General features: G+C 39.8%; 1 protein-coding gene across 2 annotated transcripts in view; it reads right to left on the bottom strand.

Annotated features, from left to right (window-relative positions):
• Positions 1-19,162, bottom strand: part of SPIN1 (spindlin 1) — a 49,829-nt gene that overhangs the window by 9,147 nt on the left and 21,520 nt on the right. For both annotated transcript variants that reach the window (XM_054397408.1, XM_054397407.1), the window contains exons 2-3: positions 13,993-14,218; positions 3,889-3,937 (exon numbers count right to left, since the gene is read on the bottom strand). In XM_054397408.1, coding sequence (XP_054253383.1) covers positions 3,889-3,937; positions 13,993-14,044 — 101 coding nt within the window. In that variant the 5' untranslated portion in view covers positions 14,045-14,218. The remainder of the gene's footprint in view (positions 1-3,888; positions 3,938-13,992; positions 14,219-19,162) is intronic.

Here is a 19,162-nt window from a genome sequence, read left to right as displayed (position 1 = left end):
ATGTTTAAAGCAAGATCTGGAAGACTGTATTGGTTGCAGACATCAATACTTTTCCTTAGTCTGCTAAAGACTGTGAGAAACAGAAAGGTCTCCAGGATGTTTATCAGAGAAATGCTCTCAGAAATGCACTCAGAGAAGTCTGTGTATGATCCAAAGAGTTAACAACCATACTACTGAAATCCTACAGTCTTTCAGAATAATGCACTCACTACATGACACTGCAATGCTTAATACTGATTATACAATCGTGACTATTGAAAACAAAGCTTACAACTCTTTCAGCAGCTTGTTCCGCCTCTATACTTCTATTGAACATGAAGGTCTTTGTACTGGGTTTTGCCTAATATCAGTTTTGTTATCATTTGAGCTTATCAGCAAGATGAAACTGCAGTTTTTTGTATTCCTAACTTTGATAACACATTATTACTGGAACTACAACCTCTTCCAGTTAAGATAAACTCTCCCTCAAAGCTGGTTATAACTTTATGCACAAACCAGAACACATTTTCAAACTTTAATTCATGCTCAAGTGTATACTTTTAATATATATATGCATTATTTAAAATTATAATGGTTTACTACTACAAAACTAGATCAGAAATGTAATTCTCAGCATAATAAAAATGAATTTGTTCTGCATGCAGTTTATTTATGAAGACTAAAAAAGTTCAAATAGGTAAAACCATATCAGTTTTAAGCATTCACTCTCTATTGCAGGGGTTCATACTGTAAGAAACTAGTAAGACTAGTAAATTACCAAGGAATTCTTGCATCTGAGCATGTGGTAAGAAATCAAGCATAGGTTACTAGCTACCAGTAAATAAATGTATTTCACGTAAGACAACCAAGTAACCACGTCAAACCTTTCCCTCTCGTCAACAGTACTATTTCTATGATACACCAAGTAACACAAATGTGCATAACCTTCTATTACACTTTAACCAGAAGGCCCCACACAATTTCTTTCTTGAAGACTGGGTAAAAATTTTCTGAGGCACGTAAAACATGGAGCCAGGAAAATGAGAAAACAGTAAGTTCTGGAAAGTTCTTGACATCAGATATATCCTTGTTGTAAATGTCCCTTCAATCCCCAAAGGTTTCAGATCCTCTTCCTTATCTTGAAGGCAGTAAGCTAGTGAAACCCATTTCTGTAACAATTGTTTCATTATCAGAATCAGACACCTTAGAAACTTTGTAAAGACTACAGAGGTAGAAAGAAATCTTCCCAGATTTTAAAATTGTATTTATATGGTCCTCACATACAATTCTTTGTCGGCTGCTACCAGGGAAACCAGTGTAGTGCAGAACTGCACAGGACTGATACTAGATAAATAAAGTAACCACTTCTTCAAGGTTGAGTTTAGAAGACAAACTAGCATTTATAAAAAGGAGAGCAGTAATTCCTTTTCACCCATTTACATCCAGTTGCTGATTGTTTGGCTTTTTTGGTTACTACCTCTCCCCTTTTTTTTCCCCACTTCTGATCACGTCACTTCAGAAAAACACTATAGGGTAGAACTAAGGAGAAAACAGAAAATAAAGCCAGAAGAGTGAGAGAAAAAACCTCAGATGTGCGAAAAAATCCACAACTGAAAAACATGAAGGAAAACTGTAAAGTCAGTACAGCAGAAACGATCAGTACAAGTTCAAGTCTTTCATGGTTCTAGCAAAAGTTATTAAAATCAGAACTCAAAACTTATTAAAATTGTGATCTTATTACAGACTATTATTAATACAGAATAGTGATGAGAGAATTCTATTCTCTAGGGCGTAGATATTCTATAAGGCGTATCAGTGAAGGCAAAAGTTTTAGTTTTTTGTACTCAGTCAAAGCTATCAGTTGCAGGTTACATCTTTAGATGCTGTGGGAAACCGGAATATGAGTTACCTTCAAGTAGAATCAGAATTTCAAAATGTTTAAGTTCACTTATAGTTAAAGTTGCAGGTATAACGTACACCTTGAATTACCAAGTCCTTGAATTACAATAAATCTGAAGAGCCTATGAAGAAAGAATTGTTTTATACTGCTTTTTGTACTCTATGTGCCATGGGTGGAAAGAATGAGATCTGGGAGATTACTGACTGACCTGATACCAGGGAGGTCAGCTTCCTATTGGCTGAGATCACCACTACCCATACACAGAGCACTTGGAAGAACTGCCCTATAAGCACAGGAATAATTTCCAAAATGCCCAATGGTTGACTACTGTTTAGCAAAGAAGAGTTCAGAAGGCTCATCCACACTGCTCATTCTATCACATCCTCAATTACTGTAGCATGCTCTGTTCCATTGCCTGGCTCTACTCCTCTGTTACAGATGTTTTAAAGCTAATTTAAAATCTTCTTCTTGATGGCCTTCAAATGCCAGTAGGCTTATTCCTTTTTTTAATTTTTTTCCCCTCAAATGAAGAGCCAACTTATTAACTAACTACATCAGTATTCATTACTAACTCATGGTCTACTGCAACAGCTCAGAGTAGTATCAGCATATATTATTATGTGGTCATTCATAGCCTACTCATCTATGGTAAACTACAAAAATAAACAATCCTCTACTAGTCTGCCTCATTCTCAGCCAATTTGTGAAGAGTGCACACAAAATTAATCTTGGTTTGGTAAAAACAAACAAAAACAACCACTTAAATAATAAACAACTGAAATAACCTGTATTAGTATAAACCAAAGCTAGATGCTTAAGTCAAGTGCCTCAAAATCATGTCACTTAGGCTCAAAACTTCTTATATCCCATAAAAGCCTTTATGCTAACAAATTTACTGCCTACTTATGTATTTAAATGAAGTGTATGTCAACACAATAATTAAGACAAATCTAGCCACCCTCAAGTACAAAAGGCAACCCACCTCTGATAGTCTTCCCATCATACACTCCTTTCTCCGAGCGGTTGAAAAAGAACAAGAGAAATTAAGTTTTAACCAACTCTACCTGCCACTAGACAAGTAAACGTTTCTCTTTGCCTTCAATGTAGATGTAGAAGAATGGGTAATGATGAGCTGGTGAAAGGGACTGGAGTAATTTCGCATCAGGTCTTGTCTCTGCTAAATAGTTAACACTGTTAGCAGTAATTAACTATGTTAATTGTAGAATATACACCTGCCCGAACAAATTGTTTTGTTTTTGTCACACCATTATATGACTTTGCAATTGAAATACAACTATTAACATTTCAGCAAACTTCACACTTATCCAGATTAGATTTCTCCCACCTGAGATGCAGCCAGATACAGTACTTTGCTGTTTGACACCATGACCAATTATGCCCAGAACATTACCTGTATTTCACACAATTACTCACCAATGTTTAGCTGCTACTATTTTAAAAGGTTATAGAGGGAAAAATATGTGCCTTGAATGTGTAGGATAAGCAGGTATCCTTCACACACAAATAGCAGCATCCTTACAGAAGTGTACTAGTATATTCTTCACTTAGGAAAGTGAGAAACCCTTTTCAAAACTGCATTTATAGTGAACACAAGGTTAGGCATTTCTAGATTACTTCCAGATTGGGTTATCAGCAAGCATGCTTTACAGGCCTTACTGACATAGTGACAATGTAAACTCTGTGCCAGAGAACAGAGCTCCTACAGCACACTCGACTGATTTCCAGCTTGTAACTCCTCTCTAAATTCCAGAAAGAATTACAAAATTGTATTCAAGAATAATTTCATATTAACAGTTAAAATTATGTTTAAAACTTTGTATGACATTCTTTCACACCATCCTTCTGAAAGTTAAAAGTCTGACACACACACAGGCTGAGTATAGTTCCACATGATTTTCAAAAACAGAGTGTGGAACAACACACAAATTTCTACAACAGTGTTTCCAGCTACTAGGAGTTATACTTCTGTAAAAATATTAGTAACTTACTTGTGGGAAGTTCTTTTCTTCATCATGCTGGCAGACACTCCTGCATGACCTGAAACATAAATGGTGCTGGATTATTGAAAAACAAGGGTGTATACAATGCCACAAATGTCACCTTATACTAAATTCTTCCTTTGAATGTCAAAATGTAAAGAATCCCAACACTTCGTGTTTAGACTGATCACTAAACTGCTACAATGGAGAAAGGCTCTTTGCAGAAACAGATGAAGGCTACACACTCATGAAGCTGTGGTGGATTGAACTTGGCTGGATGCCAGGTGCTTATTAGCTAGACAGAAAATAAAAGGAAGGCTCATGGATCAATATAAGGACAGGAAGGTAACTCAATGATTATTATGACCATCTAAACATTTGACTTGAGGAAAATAATTTATTAACAATTACATCAGATTAGAATAATGAGAAAGAAACCTCCGCACATCTTAAAACACCTTCTCCTCACCCCTCCCTTTTTCCTAGGCCTAAGTTCACTCTTGAATTCCCTGTCTCCTCCCTGCCAGCGCCACAAGGGGATGCTAACAAGATATACTCAAATAGTATATCCATAACCCTTGCAATCTTCAGCATGGGTTTTGAAATCAAGATAATTAAAGAAGCCAACTTAAGCAGCTCATGCACACTTAACAGTAAAACAGTTTTAGCAGATGCATTATTAAACACACACATGCATCTTCCCTCAGCACATCACCAAATCGGACTGCCTGATCCCCTTTCAGTTATCAAAAAACGATGATGTCCAGATAACACAGTAGAAGTATTTAAAAATGCTTTTTCTTCCATTTATTATCAAAAGCATCTAAAACAAAATAATGCTTTAAAGTAACTGCTAGAACAATTGTGTATATTATTTATTTTTAAAAAATTAATAAAGATCCAAGCAAATGCCAGTTTTATACCTTAGGAAACTAGTTTGCTATCTGAATATTATATACTACATAATGTTGTAACCCTCAAAATTACATCAATAAGATGTACACACTTCTGTTTAACAGCAGCATGTGAAAGACCATTTCCATAATAGGAGCTTACACTGAAGTCCAAAGATGGCATGTTCCAACAGACAAAAGTACCAGTAGTAAAAGTATAAAAAAGTATGCTGAAGAGCCTGTCATACAGAGGAGTAGCTATGGAGTGCCCCAAAAGTAGATGATTTTTTCCTTGCAAAGTATCATCTAACCCAGGCCAAGATAAAACACTTATTTCAAGCAGCTAACATAAGGTAGCTGTTCAATATCTGCAAAAACTATTCCTTTGAAGTGATAAAGCTAGTTATAAACAATTTACAATACAAAGAAATAAGAGTTCAATTTTTCTTTTTTTTTTTTTTTGCTACAGGAGTGTCGTAGCTTAGAGCAGGACAGATTGCTCTATTGCTCCAAAAGGGGAAAAAGAGTAACAGTCACACAAATAGAATAGATAGTAATGGAAAGTTTAAATCAAAAAAGCAATTCATATACTACAAAAATACAAAAACTACAAAGCGTAGTGGTAAGCATAGGAAAGCATATAAAGTTCAAAGAAATCCCCAGTCTATTCTTAACACAAAAGTTCCTTTACACCAGACCAAAACCCCAATGCTGCCCTTCTCCCCACCTGGGGTTCACCAAAAAGCCCTGGGCTCTTTCTTCCCCCCACTGCAAGGCTGATTTCAGGCTGGCCAGGCCTCAACTGCCTCCACTTTTAACCCTGGCATTAGGCCTAAACAGGCCAAGATTGCACAGAAAAAAAAAAGTTACCTAGGCTAAAGAGGTCTGTGATACTCCCCCACTGTTACCAGATAAGAGAGCATCTCTCTCCCATGGGATCAGAGAGGGAAGAAAAAGAGAGACAGATTCATAAGGGTGCGGGATTTATGGGTAGAAATACATTATTTCCTGCGTCCACCTACTGGGCTGGACACGTTAGACACTGGAGGTCTCAACTCTGGCTTTTTTTTTTTTCTGAGATACACAGCCTAAAAGGCCACAAGGAATTAAGAAGTGAACTGAAAATGTGAAAATTCTTCTCATGTGTGAGGATATCTTAAGTCCTGTGCATCCTGCTTTTTTGCAAGATTAAAAGAAGCAAATCTGCCTCATAATAAAACAGACAGGAAAGTTATCTCTATATGGGAAGAAATCAGCTCTGCAGAAGACTACTCTTTCCCAGTTTAAGATTGCCAAGAGCCTGTAGAGTTTCCTTACAGAGATATATTTATAGATAAAATCGTAATACATTAATGACTGATGGCAGTGTATTGTTTGAAGAAAAAAACCACAGCGTATACATATATTGCCAACCCTCTCCTTCAGATAACAGTTGTGGAACACAAGGCACTAACCTGGCTGATATAAAGTCTTCTGAAACCTCCATCACTATCAAAACATCTTGGGATAGAAGCATAACTAGCATTAGTCATTCTCCGTCATGTGCCCAGTTCAAAGCAGAAAACACGTTTTTAAAACTGCTAGACATTTCAAGGCCAGCATCTTCATGCAAATCTTTCAAGAGGTAAAAAACCACCTGTGTTTCAAGTGTTCTGGAGTCAAGCACAGTTTAATCACAAGAAACTTCAAAGATGTCAATACTAATCAGAGATCAATGAAGAATTATTATATTCTATACAGCACTAATACTACTGAGTCAATGGGTTTAAATCATGGTTTAAAACTGTAAAATTCAGTATTTTAGAGACACTTAAAATACTCTACAACTAAGTTGCCCTGAACACAAAAATTTAAAAGTCAATACTGAGCACAAAGTGAATTAGTTCTACTTCTTTGTAGTAAGGAGGTTTTTTTTTTCCTTCCTTTCTCAGATTCAACAACCTCTCAGTCACCTATATAAGAGCAACAAAACCCCTTTCTGTAATAGAAAGTGAACGCAAACTTCAACACCCAATTAAGAGCAATGCTATTAAGTTGGTCTGTATGATTTTGAGTCTCAGTAAATTCTCACACTAGATTCTTAAAATCCAAAATTAAAACCAGAATCTTGTTCTGAATGCTTCTGCTTTATTCTAGACAGAGATATCACCAATATCCTACTTCTCTGAATATTCCATTTTCAAAATGGGCAGCAAAAACTGGATGTTTTTAAGATGTATTTCAGTATCTTTTAGGAATAGCAATCAACAATCACATAGGAATTGTTCTGTATCTGGAAGCTATTTCAGTTACTTTCAGGCACTTAAAAATACTTTGACATGCTTTCTAACACTTAGTATTGCCAAATCTCAACTTAAAAATTGGTGAGAGAAAAGACTACTTTTAATCAAAGTAGCCAGAAGTACAGAGATAAAATGAGTTCTGACTGCCAGAAGACTCACTGCAATCCTAAGCAAGTCACATCCAGGAGTGTAATCTCTTTTCATAGTTTGCAAGGACAGTACAAAGACAATTTTTAAGTCCTTCTAAACGACAATAAAACTACAAAAGCTCATGTAACACAGTGTTTCTTAGTTCTTTTCTATACTAAGAAATTACTTTATGCTGTCAAAACATCCAATAGAGATACTATGACTGTTTCTGACCAGTTTGGTGGGAGCTTGTACCTCAGAGCCAGCTCCCAGGAAGGACTCTAGAGGACAAAGCCTTTCACTTATACAGCAAGAAACAGGTCATTACTAGGCTAGAAAAGGTCTGATTGTAGCAGTTTAGGCTGGGTGCTCCCTGGCCTGCCACTTAAGTTGAAACTTTGGCGTCCACCCAGTAGACATTCACACCTTATAAATCTGTCTGCGATGTCACTCTCTTCCTCTTTCTTCCCCCTCTGCTCCCGTGGGAGATGCTTCCCTATAGGGTAAATGGTGGGGGAGTATCTCAAGGCCTGTTTAGGCCTAATATCAGGAGAAGAAAGTGGCAGCAGGGGACAGTCTCAGGCCTGGCTAGCCTGGGACCAGCCTAGCAGTAGCGGGGGAGGGGAAGAGGCCTGGAGGTTTTGGGTGTACCCTCAAGCAGGGAGAAGGGAAGTGCTGGGGGCTTTTGAGGTGTGGTGCAAGGGAACTCTCTATGTTTTAGGATCTCTCTGTCACTATGTTCTGTAGTTTTGTAGAACATCAATTGCTTTTCCGTTTAAATTTTCCACCACTATCCACTTGTGTGAATGTCATTCTTTTTCCCTTCTTAAGGGCAACAGGGCACCTGTCCCACTCTAAACCAGTACACTAATATAAACTGTCAACACTAGGGTAATCCCAAATTTTTTACAGTCAATTATAATTTTAATTTAAAATAAATACATCCATATTCCCCTATATTGGAGGCAGCCATACTAGTGTATTAGAGCATAGGAGCAGCTGGCTGATCTACTGATACTATACCCTGAGAAGCAGCTCCATACTTTTACAAGCTCAGATGATGTACTGTGCAGCTGTATGAAAAGAAAAAAAAGTTTTGCTTTTCTATTCTCCATCTTCAGTCTTATCTTTTATTTCTCAAGATGGAACTACAAAGTATGCTTTCATATAGAGGGATTTTGAAAGCCTAGGTATATTAATCAAACGCATCTCTTCCTTTACACCTATACTTCACAGTAAATAAAGATTTTTTTTTTTGTAGGCACATAGACAAAACAAACCAAAATAGTTGGGTTTTGGTTATTTTTGATTGTGGGTTTTTTTTTGTTTGTTGTTCTCCCCCCCCTTCCCCCACCCACCTCCCAAAAACACTGCACTAGTAATTTCACTGATTAATGTCTCTACAACAGGATGAAATCAAAGTCAGCTGTAAAAAACTTTGCTAATGCATTGAATATTGATGTCTGACCTAACCACTAGTTTATCTGTAACTCCACATAGTTTTTTGTGGCCTGTATATAATCTAGTATTCTCCAAGAATACCACAATTTTATGATTTTACATAACTAACAGATTGAATACAAAGTTGGAAGACTACTTCCATGCTTTCAAGATATCTTGTAATGAGGAAATAAACCAAATACTAGAATGATTGTACTAACACTGTATTATCTACTCCCAGATAACAGGGAGTATTTTCCACCTGGAAGTATCTAGCTGTTCTTGAACATCCATGTTCGTATAGTTTCTTCGAAGTATCAATCATCTTTAAAAAAGACAAGTAATAAATCTTTGTCAGAGCTGAATTGAATCTGCTGGTGAATATTCAATACCATGCTAAGTCAGGAAAGATTCGAAATGAAAGCACCGACTGGAGCAAAGTATCATGGGGCTTCAAGTTCATATTGCAACACGACAGGCTTCCTGTTCCTGGCTGCAGTTTCGATGTTTGGGGTGTTGGTCTTTTCCACTGGCCTGGCTGCTGTATGCTTCAGTGGGGGAACTGTTTCATCACTGGCTTCTGCTGAAGGGATTCCTGAAAGCATTTATAAAGTGTCTTCACAAGATACAAGTGATTCCAGTCAGAATTAGAGGGGCTTTGCTTCCAACCAGATGGAGGAGAGAGACTACTGGGTTTATTGAACAGTATGGAGCGATGGAGCATCCACAACTTCTTTTGGTGACACGTTTCAGTGTCTCTGGAACCCTCATTATAAAAAATTAGATTCATATTAACTATAAGAATGAGAAAGTGAAAGCACTTTAGAACCATTGCTTCTCGTCCTGTAAGTACAGGCTGCAATACAGTCTCACCAAAGCCTCCTCTTTTCCAGGCTGAACAACCCCCAGTTGTCTCAGGCTTTCTTCACAAGACTTGTGTTCCAGCCCTCTGATCAATTTTGTGACCCTACTCTGAACTGTCTCAAACAAGCTATCATGGATTGAGTTGAAATCTGCTGCTGTTTTTCAAAACTATCCTTCTGTCATGCTAGCTTCAAAATGAAACGGCTGGAGCAAAGTATTATGGAGCTTGAAGTTCAGATTGTAACATCAGAGGCCTCCTGATCCAGTTGCTGCTTTTGGGATTCCAGGTTTTGGGCACCGGCTTTTCTTTTCCATGGGGATGGTGGTGGGATGGGTGGGAGTTGGCTTAGGATTTAGTTCGCTGGCTTCTGCTTGCTGCTGCTTTCTGCATCTTGCTGTGCTTTTTCTGCAAATAGGCTAAGATAATTGTGCATTGTATCATCTCATTTATATTGAGCACTATCTCAACTCTTGATCTCAACCTGGAGCTTCTTTGTGTGTTACTTTCCCTCACTTCTGTGTTGGAGGGGAACAGGCTGTTTAACTCATTACACAAGGCCATGTCTTTCACAAAATCACAGAATGTTAGGGGGTTGGAAGGGACCTCCAGAGACCATTGAGTCCAACCCCTTGTCAAAGGATGATCACCTAGGGCGACCACACAGGAATGCATCTAGGTGGGTTTTGAAAATCTCCAGAGGAGGATACTCCACTACCTTTCTGGACAACCTTCTTCTAGTGATCCATCACCCTCACTAGAAGGAAGCGCCTTTTCATGTTGAGGCAGAACTCCTGTATTCTAGCTTGCACCCATTGTTCCTTGTCCTGTCACTGGCCACCACTGAAAAGAGACTAGCACCTTCATCTTGACACACAGCCCTCACATTTACAGATGTTGGTAAGATCCCTTCTCAGCCTTCTCTTCTCAGGACTAAACAGGCCCAGGTCTCTTAGCCTTTCTGCATAGGAGAGATGTTCCAGTCCCACAATCACCTTTCTAGCTCTCCACTAGGATCTCTCCAGCAGATCCCCGTAACTCTTGATTTGGGGAACCCAAAAATGGATGCAATATTCCAGGTGTGGTCCCATCATGCAGAGTGGAGGGGGAGGAGAACCTCCCTAGACCTGCTGGACACACTTTTCTTAATGCATCCCAGGATGCTGCTGGCCCTCTTGACCACAAGGGCACATTGCTGTCCCATGGAGAATGTGCTGTCCTGTCCACTAGGATCCCAAGGTCTATCTCCATGAAGCTGCTTTCCAGCAGGATGACCCCTGGTTTTCACTGGTGCCTGGTGTTATTCCTCCACAGTCTCTGCACTTGTCCTTATTGAAATCCATGAAGTTTGCCTTTGCTGAGCCTGTCCAGATCTCACTGGATGGCAGTACAGCCTCCCAGCCTGTCAGCCACCCCTGCTCCAGTTTCACATCACCGGTGAACTTGCTGAGGGTACATTCAATCCCCTCATCCAAATCACTGATGAAGGTATTCAACAAAACTGGACCAAATACTAACCCCTGGGGAACACCACTAACAGGCTTCCAACTGAACTTGTCTCCACTGCTCACAACTTTCTTTCATGTGGTTAAAGATGTGGAACAAGCTGCTCCATCATCCATGGAGGTGAGGCTGGCTGCTCTGTAATTGCCTGTCACCCTTCTTGTCCTTTTTGAAGACTGGAGTGACATGGGCTGTCTTCCAGTCCTCACACAACTCTACGATCTTCCAAAAATGATGGAGACTGGTACAGCAACAGCAGCCAGCTCTCCAGCACTCACAGACGCATCCCATCACAGCCTATGCATTCGTGCATTTTTATTCCATCCAAGTAATCTCTAACCCAATCCACACCAAGCAGTGGAGAGTCTTCCTCCCTCCCCATTTTTCCCCCAAGGGTATACATTTTAATTAAGCTTGGAGAAGGTGGTATTTGAATGTCAACCAGTTCTCTTGGACCCCCTTACTCTCTAGAGCCCTAGCCCACAGGATACTTTTAAGTCATTCTTTGAATAGGACAAAGTTAGCCCTCTTAAAGTCCAGGGCAAAGGTTTTACTATTTGGCCTGCTTCTTTCCATAACAACACTAAACTCTGTCATTTCATAGTCACTACACCCAAGGCTTCCTCCTACCTTAACATTCTTTAAGAGATCATCTTTGTTTGTTAATACAAGGTCCAGCATCAGCCCTCTGCTCATTGGTTCTTCAACCACCAGCCACTGATGCACTATAAGAACTTTTGGATTAAGAATGCCTTGTTGCGTGATCCTTCCAACTAGTGTCAGGGTGACTGAAGTCACCCATGCATACCGGGGTATGTATGTAATCTTGAGACTACTGCCAGCTGCATATAAAAGGCCTCACTGACAACTTCTTCCTTTGGTGGTCTGTAGTAGATACCCGCAACAGTGTCACCCACATCTGAACGTCCTTTACCTCTTACCCACAAGCTTTCAAAACTTTCTTCAACTCGCCATGGGTTAAGTGCATGCACTGTAGCTGCTTAGTCAGAGAGCAATTCCATTGCCTTGCCTTGTTTGTCTGCCCTTCCTAAAAAGTACAGTCATCCATGGGTGCTACCCCCCCCACGTTCAATTGCAATCTCAAGGAGGAGCAATAACAGAAAAAGTCATTAGCTGTCTTCCTCAAGTATGTAACAACCAGAGGCTGAAAGCCAGCAACGCAAGTTTAGGCCACAAGTATGTCAAGAGTTGAGGCAAGCCAAATGTGTATGACTTGGGTTCTATTTAAAAGACAATGATAGTACAAATGAAATTTGTATGTTAAGGAATTCCCAGTTTTAAAGCTACTCGGAAAAAGACATTTTAACTGTTACATTAAAAAGCAAAAATGGCATCTAATGAAACGTGTATGTCAATGTTTATGACTATTTAGCATGACAGCACAATTACAGGACAAATTACAATGAACAAATAACAGAAAATCTGCCTCTTCAAAAGAAGCCTATGAATTCTCCATGCTCTAGCTTAACTTTTTTAGTTTTTAGAAGAAAAATATTCAGCCACATAATCACTCTCTATATGCTTCATGTTATGACACTTCAAATCTGTTTCATTGTTTATCATGTCACCTTTGAAATCCTTAAGATAAAATTCTTCCAAGAGTAGCTGTAAAAATTTTCAGTCTGAGTTCTCTCAGCCTGGGCATGGTGCCCAGTTAATGGTTAGACATCAACAAGATTGGAGTTAAACATCGTTCAAAGCCTGCTCTCCTTTTCTCTTACAAATATAATTCTATTCCCACAGGTACTCTGCTATTGTCAAGAGGTAGGATGACTCAATTTGATGGAATGAAAATCACTGAGCCAAATGCTAGAGACTTGGTCTCTCCTTTGAAACAATTTATTAAAAATATTTGCCAAAGGTACCTTTGAAATGAAGAGATCATTCAAATGAGTGACAGCAAATTAACATTCATGTAAATTTGTGGCACTGTTTTGGAAGCTTTAAGGATTTGACAGAAATTTTCCACTATAAATTGCTGCGGTTTTCAATGAACTGATGAGTACTGGATGAGACTGATGAGATCAGGATGGACTACTGCTTGTGTATTTTAAAAGTCAAATGAACTCTCCCAAGTATACTTGACAATTACTTGGCTTCTTGAGACTTTTAGAAAAATCACCACAACAGATTATATTACCTACATAAGACAATTAAAAAGCAAATAATTAAACATAGTAATTAAGAACATCCACCTGCAACCTTTTCACTCTCAGTCGACCTAGTAAATTCTTAACTTTTAAGTGGTAACTTCTGGTCCCAGTCCCACACTAGTCAAAGCAGAATGAACAGCTAAAGCAAAGACTAGATTCTTCTACAGAAAAATTCTTTATTTGCCACTTGATGCCTTTTTTTTTTTTTTTTTTCATCCCTGCTCCATACTATAGAGCACACAAGACTGAGATTCACTGGTCTTTAAAGCTGCGAACTCTGAATAAGCCTAGTCATGGAAGTACTCATATTGGCATTTCTTTGAATAAAAAAATTGCTTTAAAATACTTTGATGAAACTATTTCAGCTTAGAGAGCACATGCAGTAGCAACACAACATCTGTGGTTTTGCAGTGTTTTTGAAAGACTCTTTCGCAATTAACTGGAGAGAATATATAAACCCATGAAGTTTTACTCTAAATTTTAAGTACATGGTGAATAAATCTGTTACAGCACTTCCAAGATGAAAAAGTGAAAAATCTCCCTCAGTATGTCAGTGTAACGCTAGAACATTGATTATAAGAATTTTATATAACTTACAGTTGTAATAAAACTTCGCTACTGAGACTGTATTAAACACTTATGTTTGTACTACTAAATTGAATTTATGTGTGCCTTTTCAATTCATCTGCTTCTGTAGCAAAAGTAAATGTTCTTTTAAGACAGGAATGTCAGTACCTTCATAAAACCATTAGCACATTAAAAATAATAAATCTATCAAAACCACTTTTTACCTGTTAAACCCAAAGACAATTACAAGAATACCACCTCACCTGCATCAGCTCTGGACCGCTGACCTGGTGATTTTCCAAATGGGGTCTTCATTCATCTGTGTTTAAGTGAGCAGCAAAGCTGCTGGACTAGGGTGAAAATCCAGTTCTTCCCAACTTTGTGGCTATCTTCTTTGACTTGGAATAAGTTAGCTACTTATTAGTCCACCATTCATTCATGAGTTTGTCCTTCCTCAAGTGTAAGATGTGTACTTTCAATTACAGTACTCTGAAAAACAAAGCAGGTAAAGTGTCAGTGTTTCAATTTGAGACTTGGTTAAAGCTAAGCAGTAACTGACTTGGGCAAGACAAAAATATCGCCTCACTATAATGCTCATTTTCTTACTCATTAGAAAGTTTCTTATATTCTTACTTTGAAAATATTTAGCAAACAAAGGAGGCTGAAAGCTTATGGGTAGGCACTAGGGATCAGGACAAGGGAAGCCTTGTGGTAGGAGTCTATTGCAGACTGCCTGACCAAGTGGAGCTTATCGATGAAGCTGCCTTACTCCAGCTTGAGTAGGCATCACGATCACAGGCTCTCACCCTGACATCTGTTGGAAAAACAACACAGCTGGCTGCAAATGGAATCGAGGAAGCTCCCAGAGTGCCTAGATGACAATTTCATAAGACAAGAAATTAACAGTACTGCTTGAGGAGATGTCTTCTTGGACCTGTTGGTCACAAATGCAAGTGAAGTCATCAGGGATGTCAAAGGCAGTCGGGGCTGCAGCAATCATGCACTAATGCAGTTGACTGTCTTAAGCGGTATGAAGCCTGTAAGAAACATAGTTAGGACTAAATTTTAGGAAAGCAAACTTCCATCTTTTCAAGGAGTTAATAAATAGGATCCCAAGGGAAACAACTCTCAAGGACAAGGGAGCAGAACATAGTTGGCAAATCTTTAAGGATGCTCTCTACAGATCACAAAAGATCTCAATCCCCACATATAAGAAATTGGGCAAAGAGGGCAAGAGACCACCACGGTTAAGCCATGACCTGCTGGTCAAACTAAAGGGCAAATTGAGGCTACACAGGAAATGGAAGGAGGGACAAGAATCCTGGAAAAAGTATAGGGATGTTGATCAACTGTGTAGGGAGGAGGTCAAGAAGACCAAGGTACAGCTGGAACTGAACTTTGCACGGGATGCAAAGAAAAACAGGAAAGGCTTCTACAGGTACATTAACCAGAAAAGGAAGACAAAGAAAATGTCCTCTCCCCCACCCCTGATGAGCAACAGTGGGGAACTTTTATCAACAGACAAGGAGAAGACTGAGATTCTCAAGAACTTCTTTGCCTCGGTGTTCACTGGCATCCCCTCTCCTCATTGCTCTCATGTTGATGGACCACAAGTTGGAGACCAGGGTGGGACACTTCCTCTCACTGTAAGTGAAGACAAGGTGAGTGATCAGCTGAGGAACCTGAAAATATACACGTCCATGGGGCCTGATGAAATGCAACCCAGAGTCCTGAGAGAATTGGCTGATGTAGTTGCCAGGCCACTCTTCATGATATTTGAGAAGTCCTGGCAGTCAGGTGAAGTCCCTGGGGACTGTAAGAAAGGAAACATCACACCCATTTTTAAAAGTAGAAAGGAGGACCCTGGGAACTACTGACCTGTCAGCCTCACTTCTGTGCCTAGGAATATCATGGAACAGATTCTCCTGGGTGCCATGCTGAAGCACATGCAGGACAGGGAGGTGATTCAAGACAGCCAGCATGGCTTTACTAGGGGCAGGCCCTGCCTGACCCAACCTAGTGACTTTCTATGATAAAGTGACTATGTCAGTAGATAAGGGATGACCTGTGGATGTGAACTACCTGGACTTCTGCAAGGCCTCTGACACGGTCCCCTACAACATCCTCCTCACTAAGTTGGAGAGATACAGATTTCATGGGTGAACTGCTCAGTGGATAATGAATTGGCTGGATGATGCTTAATGGCTTAATATCCAGATGAAATGCAGTGACAAACAGTGTCCCTCAGGGGTCTGTACTGGGACCTGTTTAATATTTTTATCAATGACATCATAAGATTGAATGCACTATCAGCAAACTGGCAGATTTCAGTAAGCTGAGTGGTGTTGTCAATACACCAGAGGGACAGGATGTCATCCAGAGGGACCTGGACAAGCTGGAAAGGTGGGCCCCATGAAGTTCAACAAGAGCAAGTGCAAGGTTCTGCACCCAGGCCAGAATAATCCTCACTATCAACACAGAGTGGGGGATGAAGTGTTAGAAAGCAGCCCTGTGGAAAAGGACTTGGGGTGCTAATGGACAAGAAGCTGGCAGTATGCACTTGCAGCCCAGAAGGCCAATCACATCCTGAGCTGCATCAAAAGATGTGCTGCCAGCAGATCCAGAGAAGTGATTCTACCACTTTACTCTGCTCTGGTGAGACCTCACCTGGAGTACTGCATACAGGTCTGGAGCCCTCAATATAGGAAGGATATGGACCTGATGGAGAGGGTCCAGAGGAGGGCCACAAAAAATGATCAGGGGGTTGGAGCACCTCTGCTACAAGGACAGGCTGAGGGAGCTGGGGTTGTTCAGCCTGGAGAAGTAGAGGTTCTGGTGAGACATGATAGCAGACTTCCAGTACCTGAGGGGAGAGACTGTGTACAAGGGCCTGCAGTGACAGGACAAGGGGCAAAGGCTTCAAACTAGAGAAGGGCGGATTTAGATTGGGTATCAGGAAGAAGTTCTTCACTGTGAGCATGATGGAACACTGGAACCGGTTGCCCAGGGAGGTGTTTGAGGCCCATTCCCTCGAGACGCTCAAGGTCAGACTCGATGAAGCCCTGGGCAACCTGGTCTAGTTGGGGATGTCCTTGCTGACTGTGGGGAGGTTGGACTAGATGACCTTTGGAGGTCCCTTCCAGCTTGGACTGTTCTGTTTCTATGACGTGTATGCAAGAATACAGCAAAACAAGTACTAGGGCTGCTACTTTCCCATCATATTCACAAGCAAGTTCCACATAGCAAAGTCACCGACCTGAATAAAAGCTTCTTAAAAACCACTGCCCTTAGTATAAGGAAAAATGACTACTAGGTGAAAAGAATTTGCACTACCTTCACCAGAGGTAAAACACAAATTATGTATTTCCACAGCAGCAGATAGAGCAAAATCAACATAAGTAGCTTTTTTAGATTCAAAGTGACACATCCAAAACAAATTATACTTGTCTTCACAGACTGCAAGTAACTTAGAAGTGTTACTGCCCAACAGTCAGGCACATATTTCCATAACACCAGCCAGCACAGGTCATCAGCAGTGCAGCTGTAGTTTTCACAAAGACAGGCATTCCTATGATTTGTCATTACCTGACAATACTCACCAGTGCAAGCGTATTGCCTGTTTGCTCTTATAAGCCTTCCTAGGCTGCAGCACGCTTATAGCAATGTGGGAATCAGAGGACTGCTTTGATAGTGTTCTAATTATTGTGGCATGTTTCACAGAAGATGGGTAGCTTAAAAATGCACACCCTATAAAATGTCAGTCATACTGGTTTTAATAAGAGTAGTACAATCATTCTCTTAAGGAGGAAGATGCCGTATTAATACAGAAAAATTCTAGCTGTAATAATTTAATTTTGAAGTACAAAGGCAAAAGGAAAAACTAGCATGCAGAGACAGCGCAGCTTTCACTGCAAACCAGCTTATCCCCCTCTACAAGCTTAACATTTTTATAAGCTTTTCCCCCATAACATAAGCATAACCCCCTTAATGCAATTCTCTAGCTTAACTTGACGTTAACAATCATGCTTGTCTTTCCACCAAAATTATATGCATTTGACTGCAACACACAGCAGAATGTTATTTACTACATTCTAGTGAAAACTTCATGGCCCTACTACCTATGGCACTTCAGGAGCACAGAAAGGTAGCAATTGTAGTAATTAATGGCACCAAAACCAGAAAGTTCAGTGCTTCACTCCTACACAACATACCTAAATGTCACCATAATGAACAAAGAAATAGTACCATAACATTTGCTGAAGCATTGCTTTAAGGGTAAAAGTTTGGAAGGAGAAGGAGGTGTTAAGCAATAGTGTGCCTTAGGAACAGACCTGCACATTCAGAGTATACAGCCTCTGACATTAATTCCAGGTTTGCATCTCCTCAGGTGTGGCTACCATTGAGCACCACCTGGTGGGCTCCCACGTTGTCACTTCGGTATCTAATATACGCTATTGCATGCAACCCCCCAGCTCCAAGTTTGCATTAGTAACTGCTGCTCAATGCAGGACCAGCATCTTACAAGACTGTTCTGTGGAAGGAGCCATTCTAAAATGAAACGCATTGGCTGAAGAGATGCCTCTGTAAGTAATATTTTGATTTCCGTATCTCAGCTTGGTGCATGTTTCAGTTGAAGTAGTACCATAGGTGTAACATTAACACGTTGTACAAAGCACATAGGTTGCTTAGGTTCCATAATTCTTATCATATGAACAGAAGCGATCACTCTATACAAGCCCTCCACATGCTGCTCCCCAAAGGCAATCTTCATGGCAAAATCTCATAAATAACATGGGGAATAAAAATAAATGCCTATTTTGTGTTACTTTTTAAAAATCGCAAATAAAATAAAAACAAGCAAACAACAAAACCAACCAAACACAAAATAATAAAAAAATCTCCAAACAAACAAAACATTACCAAAACAAACTAAAACTAAAGACTCCAAATACTTTCCTGTGGTGCCAGAATTCAACTCCTTAAGTTCCATATTCGCTTTCAAGTATCCTAAAGGCTCAACTGGCATACTGGTTATTAAGAACTTTATCCTATCACTAGGATTTTCGGTGGGTAGTAACAGCTGATTTCTGAAAAAGAACATTACAACACATGAACTCTGAACATGAAAGACATTTACAGGTGACAACTAGGAAAAGCAATACATTTCAGCTACAGATTTATGAGCTGAAAGACCTCCAGTTAAGTACTACTATCCCTTCCCTTACAACAGCCTTCACGTCGTTCTTCTACCCATGTATTGTTTGTCTGCAGTTGTGTAGAAACAAGCAGCACTGTCATGCAGCTGTAAGCATATGGACACATACCTACATAAATGCAACCTGATCTAGTGAAAGATGTCCCCTGCTGGTGGCAGGGGGTTGAGCTAGATAATTTTTAAAGGTCCCTTCCAACAAAACCATTTTGATTATTCAG

This window comes from Indicator indicator, chromosome Z (assembly GCF_027791375.1).
Source record: "Indicator indicator isolate 239-I01 chromosome Z, UM_Iind_1.1, whole genome shotgun sequence".
Taxonomy (NCBI): domain Eukaryota; kingdom Metazoa; phylum Chordata; class Aves; order Piciformes; family Indicatoridae; genus Indicator; species Indicator indicator.
The sequence above is the reverse complement of the archived record's forward strand: the minus strand, read 5'-3'. Positions and strand labels throughout refer to the sequence as shown.